At 43.4% G+C, this 5,903-nt stretch overlaps 1 protein-coding gene across 1 annotated transcript; it reads right to left on the bottom strand.

Annotated features, from left to right (window-relative positions):
* Positions 1–3,173: 3,173 nt before the first annotated feature.
* LOC124652899 (polyol transporter 5-like) lies at positions 3,174–5,197 on the bottom strand. Its single transcript, XM_047191945.1, has 3 exons — positions 5,025–5,197; positions 4,597–4,943; positions 3,174–4,491 (listed from the first exon to the last, which is right to left on the bottom strand). Exons 1-3 carry the CDS (start codon positions 5,176–5,178, stop codon positions 3,532–3,534), a joined length of 1,461 nt encoding a protein of 486 aa, XP_047047901.1. The 5' UTR covers positions 5,179–5,197; the 3' UTR covers positions 3,174–3,531.
* Positions 5,198–5,903: the final 706 nt, after the last annotated feature.

The raw sequence follows: 5,903 nt of genomic DNA, 5'->3' as shown, positions 1-5,903 counted from the left end.
CCTCGACGAAACCCCTGGGGGTCGTATATATAGTGATTTTTATGACAAAACAAGTCGGTTCGCGATAGATTGAAACGAACGCTCAAGGTGGGAAAGGACTCTAGTGGCACGCCCAAAGGGGGTGGGCGCGCCACAGGCCCTCTTTCCCACTGGTGGCCCACTTTAGCTAATTTTATTGTCTCAAAATTTCCGAAGTGTGGACCCCGACCTTACCTTTTTTCGAGTCACATAACTCCTGTAAAGTAAAAAAAACACTAAAACAAGGCGTTTTTTGCCAAACAAAAATAGAACCGGATGAGAGGGAATTGTTTACCAAATCCTCTAAAACATCATAAAACATGGGAATAACATTATATAAGTTGCAAATATGTGGTAATATGTTGCAATAAAGTTCAAAGTTCATGTATGTATTTTACATGCATCAACACCATTAAGCTTAACCTATGCTTGTCCTCGAGCAGAAATGTGATAAAACTAACATGGACTTTGGGGTTTATTGCATTGCTTCTATGTAATGATGCAAAGTCTTACAAGGTTCAGATGAAAATAATTAATATGAATTATATCAAGTGATATTTCTTACATTCTACAAAGCATGCATAACAATAAATAGCATTGTAAGAAACATGAATGATAAGTATCTATGAATCATAAAACATACTTAGGGGAATCCTATATAATTGTTGGAAGACTCTTTGTCCATGAGTGGTGTTTTGGCACCCGGGAGCATATGCTCCTGGTTTTTAAATTTTATTTTAAATACACTTTTAAAATGTTGAAAAGTTCGTACATAAAATTTAATAGGTATATCTCGAAGTTCTACACGTTCACAAAGTAGTTTCATGGAAAACCGACATTTTTAGTGTCGTGTGTAAAAAAGATAAATTTTAATGCAAAAAAAAAGCTGTGTGCGTGATGTTTTTTTTATCTTTTTTCACATAATTCATAAAAAATGTTGTTTTTTTGCAAAATTTGATGTACGTACGTATAATGTCGATACGTAAGTGCGGAATTTTTTTTCCGAATTTTTTTGACATTTCAAAATATTTTTCCGGTGCCAAGAGCATATGCTCTCATGTGTCGAATTGAGTTTCTGTTATGCTCTTAGTTACATAATTGTCAACTGCACCGCTTCCAAATTCATCTAAGTCAACTGTACGTCTGCACCACTCTTATTGACACCGCTCTCAACTATATATCCTTATCAAATGCACAACTCTCGATTGCATCCTTGTTAGAAAGCGCACTTAATTAAATTTTAATACTCCCTCCGTCCCGGTTTACAGGGTCTACGCGTCATCCAAGATCGTTAATTTGACTAATATAATGTAAATTTTATACTATAAAAATTATACCATTAGAAAATACAACATCTGAACTTTCTAATGGTATATATTTTGTACTAGTATATATCTTGTGTTACATTGCTTAAATTGACAACCTAGAGATACGCGTAGGCCTTGTAAACCGAGACGGAGGTAGTAGACTGTATTATGCTACTTAGCCTAGTCATAGTGCATACTAAATTCAACTAGTGTCATGCACATAACACTAGTTTGTGTTACTACATGTGGAAGCATATGTTCTGTATATTTTGATATGCATCCTAAACATATTTTTAAATGTTAAAAAAATTAGAACTAAAAGTTCACACGTACATCTTCATGTGCTACGCGCTAACAAGGTTATTTCATGAGAAATCGACTTGTCGTGTGTACAAAAAACAAATTTCGATGCTAAAAATAAGGTTTTTGACAAGATAATTTTTTTTCTTTTTTACATAGACCACAAATATCATCAGTTTTTCACGAAACTTGACGGACACATGTATATTACGGAGATGTACATGTAGACTTTTTTATCAAATTTTTTAATAATTCAAAATATGTTAGCATATATATCCGGGAGCCGGATTGAATTTCCGTCTTAATAGTGCATAATAACATTAAGTTAGTATCATACTTCCTCTATTTCAATTTACTAATCCTGCACATGTACTAGGTTGTCAATGTGATCTCTATAATTTAAATCGTATAACACAAAAGTTATATCATTCGAAAGTATAAAAACTAAAGTTTCTAGTGGTATATTTTTAATAATATATATCTTATTTTAAGTTGATCAAATTAACGATCTAAGGGTACGTGTAGGACTAATAAACTGAAACAGAGTGAGTAGATGTGTTCATTAATTAAGTAATTAGCTTTTAGAATCATTGTGTCTTAAAAAAATGTGATGTTACAGTTACTAGCTATGTTACTCCATTCTCCTCTCTCCTCATTAACTCGGTGCCATATAAGCAAATTGCTAAGTTGGATTCTAAGTTACTACTGAAGTTGCTTGCATTATCGGTAGTCTTACAGTGGGATTAACATAAATAGTAATATCACATAATATAAGATGTTTTGGTGACATGGCTTGATGATAAATAAATAAAGAGAGTGAGCTGCTAACTAGTTGAGAGTGGATTTTGTACACCCACGCATGGGTGTGGGTGTTTCCGGCACCGTCCATTGTGCTTTGAGATTCGGATAAAAAGAGGAGAGAGAAAGGAATCTTTCCATCTACCATGGTGGGCACGAATCTCAAGGAATAAATGGACGGTGATGGAAACACCCACACCCATGCGTGGGTGTACAAAAGTATTTCCCCTAACTAGTTATGTCCAAAATAACATAATTCTATAACATAATAATTAACAAAATGCATAAAACCATATGTAATAATATAAACTAGTAACACATGCATGGTATAGTCTAAGACTAGCCACAATGGAAGTATCATATGTAGTATCATGCATGTTATGTAGGTAAAAAAATTATGTGGCACATCAATTAATGAGGAGAGATGTGAGACTAGTAGCATAGGTAGATACTGTATCATAGCACGTAAAACTAGAAACTTTAGTGGTAAACACATCATGTACACATATTTGTATTGAGATTCTACAAAAGATTAAATATGATAGAACTATGATACTAATCCATGATACTATGCATTGTAGGTGTTGTATCATAAACTAGTATCATATGTATGATACTAGTCTATGATACTTCTCATTATGACTAGTCTAAGTCACTTCTCACTATAACCATACTTAAGATAAATAATTGAACCAACTAGACCATATAGTCAACTACATGAAAACAGCTGGTTTAGTTGAAAACCCACTATTTGTTCAATCAAGTGACAGTTAAAAATCATTTACTAATATTTTATGAAGTAACCCAAATAAAATACGGAGTACTACAGATTGCAAGAGTTTGTATCAGCTTAAAATTTGCCTGTATTATTTGCACAGCAATACAAACTACCCAAAATTTGTCATGTAGTTTACCCGTGGAGATCCCTGATGAACAGCAAAGCCTTTTGCAATATCCGGGAGAAAGAATAAAATTTCGACAACCGTGTATACCCCCTTTTTTTTGACATGTCGTGTATACCCTTTGATGACAACCATCAAGGTCGAGAACCCCCAATATTTCTAATTGGTTCTAGTATGATGGATTGATGAATGTACGTAGTAGTATATCACTTTGTGCGGAAGAGCTGCTCCATGTCCTCGAGGTTCCGGCCCCTTGTCTCCGGCAGGCAGGTGTAGATGAAGACGAACGAGGCGGCTGCGACGGCTGCGTAGAGGTAGAACGTGCCGGCCATGGTGATCGCCCCGTAGAGCGAAATGAAGGTCATGGTGACTATGCCGCTCATGACGCGGTTCATGGCGGTGCCGAGCCCGGCGCCCTGGCCGCGCAGGCGCAGCGGCAGGATCTCCGAGCTGTACACCCATGCTAGGGGCCCGAAGCCGACAGAGAACGTGCACACGAACGCCACAACTGCCGCCACCGCCACCGCGGCAACAACGGCGTCGTCCTTGGCGCCGGCGAAGACCGCAAAAACGGACCCCAGCACGAGAAGCGACGCTGTCATGCCGCCGGTGCTCACCAGGAGCAGCGGGCGCCGGCCAACTCGGTCGGCGAGCACCATGGCGATCAGGATGGAGCCCGCCTTGGCCACGCCGAAGAGGACGTTCAGGCCTAGGAGGAGGGTGTTGGAGGTGACCCCGGCCATGGCGAGCACACGCGGGCCGTACAGCACCACCGAGTCGATTCCCGACGCCTGCTGGAAGAACTGCAGAGCCAGCACGGTGGCCAGCACGCGCCGGACGCCGGCCTTGGTCGCCACCTCCTTCCACGCGCCGCCGCCGCCGCTGCCGTTGCTGTCGGTGTCGACGACCTCCTGGATCTCCAGCAGACGCTGGTCGGCCTCGGCGGGCGTGTCCGACGTCCGGTCGAGCACGGCCTTCGCCTCGTCCGTCCGGCCCTTCATGGCCAGCCACCGCGGCGACTCCGGCATGGTGAGCACGCCGGCCGCCAGGAACACGGTGGGCACCACGCCCGCCGCGAACATGAGCCGCCACGACAGGTGCGCCGGCAACGCCGAGAAGGCGAAGTTGGACACGTAGCTCAGCAGCACTCCGGTGTTGATGAAGATCTTTATACAAGAGAAAGAAACACCATTATGGAAACAATTCTGAAGACATCCCGAGAGGGAAATTGACTCATGTGAGCTACTGTACTACTGAGCTGGTCCGCTCACCTCGGGAAGTGAGCTGAGGAGGCCGCGGGAGGAGGCGGGCGCGATCTCGGCGGCGTAGACCGGCGCGATGACGAGCGCGTAGCCGACGCCGATGCCGGCGATGAAGCGGCCCGCCATGAGCGCCGCGTACCCGCTGGCGAGCGTCATAATGAGCGGTCCGACGAGGAAGAAGGCGTTGGTGAGCACGATGGTGAGGCGGCGGCCGAGGCGGTCGGAGGTCCAGCCGGCGAAGAGCGCGCCGACGAGCGAGTAGATGTTGATGGCGCCGGAGAGCAGCTCGATCTGCGTGTCGCTCAAACCGAGGTCCTCCGCCATGAAGATCTGCGCCCCGCTCGTCACCGCCACATCTGCGTATGCCCGTCAATGTCAGAGTAAGCTCGCGCGCAGCCGGAGGCAACTGCGGATTTGTACGAGTCGCGTGTACTCACTGTAGCCCATGAGGACGGAGGTCATGGAGGCGAGCACGGCGCAGAAGAAGGGGTACTTGTTCCGCGCCGGCGACGAGGACGCGGCGCCATCGGGCTTGGTGGCAGCGGCAGCCAGCAGCGGCGCCTCGGCGTCCGGCCGGTGCTGCTCCTCCATAGCTCTAGCTAGCTAGTAGCTACTGTCTGACACGGAAATTTTGGTTTACTCACGTGTATTGATTGACTGGACCGATGGGCAAGTGGCCGAGGATGACACGGATGTGCTGCTGTTTGGATTCTTGCTAGCTACCACATGTTCCATCAGATGGGAGGAAATTTATGGGTTGGAAGAGAAGAAAGATCAACTTCTCAAGGTACAGCTGTGCAGCTAGTCCAACGGGAAAACGATAGGTTTTGATCGGGTTGTTTCTTTTCGGAAAAGAAATGTTTTGTCGTTCTAGTCTCTGCATCCGTGGATGCATTTATCCATTGCTTTACGGAAATTGCCACCTAGGCATGCCGGTAGATGTAAATAGGATATATAGCATTCAATTTTGGAAATACACCAGATATAGATGTAGACGCAGATATTGATCTGGAGAATATCCAACCATTACAAAAAAAAAAGATATGATAATGATGATATCCGACAACTTTTATAGATTATCTGAGATTTTCATAGAGTATTTTTCGGTAAAATTAGCCGAACCCTAAATATACATACAGATGTTGGGTTGCCTTTGGATTATTGTCATGTTGGGCTAGCACACAAGCTGATGTGTTTGTTAGATTATATTGTGTAGTCGGTTTATATTTCTTGTAACTCAAGTTAGGGTTAGCCGTCGGCCTTCTATATATACTTTGTAATCTGATCAATCAATTAATCAAGTATATGAGACAATT

Source organism: Lolium rigidum, chromosome 5, assembly GCF_022539505.1.
Source record: "Lolium rigidum isolate FL_2022 chromosome 5, APGP_CSIRO_Lrig_0.1, whole genome shotgun sequence".
Taxonomy (NCBI): Eukaryota; Viridiplantae; Streptophyta; class Magnoliopsida; order Poales; family Poaceae; genus Lolium; species Lolium rigidum.
Note: the sequence above shows the minus strand (reverse complement) of the source record. Positions and strands in the feature narration are given on the sequence as shown.

What these genes read in the sequence shown, in the direction of transcription:
- LOC124652899 (XM_047191945.1), bottom strand. Translation starts at nt 5,178, where the DNA reads ATGGAGGAGCAGCACCGGCCGGACGCCGAGGCGCCGCTGCTGGCTGCC. An exon ending in CTCCGTCCTCATGGGCTACA is followed by an intron (nt 4,944 to 5,024) that starts GTGAGTACACGC and finishes GGGCATACGCAG; the next exon opens with ATGTGGCGGTGACGAGCGGG. An exon ending in TCCTCAGCTCACTTCCCGAG is followed by an intron (nt 4,492 to 4,596) that starts GTGAGCGGACCA and finishes TCTTGTATAAAG; the next exon opens with ATCTTCATCAACACCGGAGT.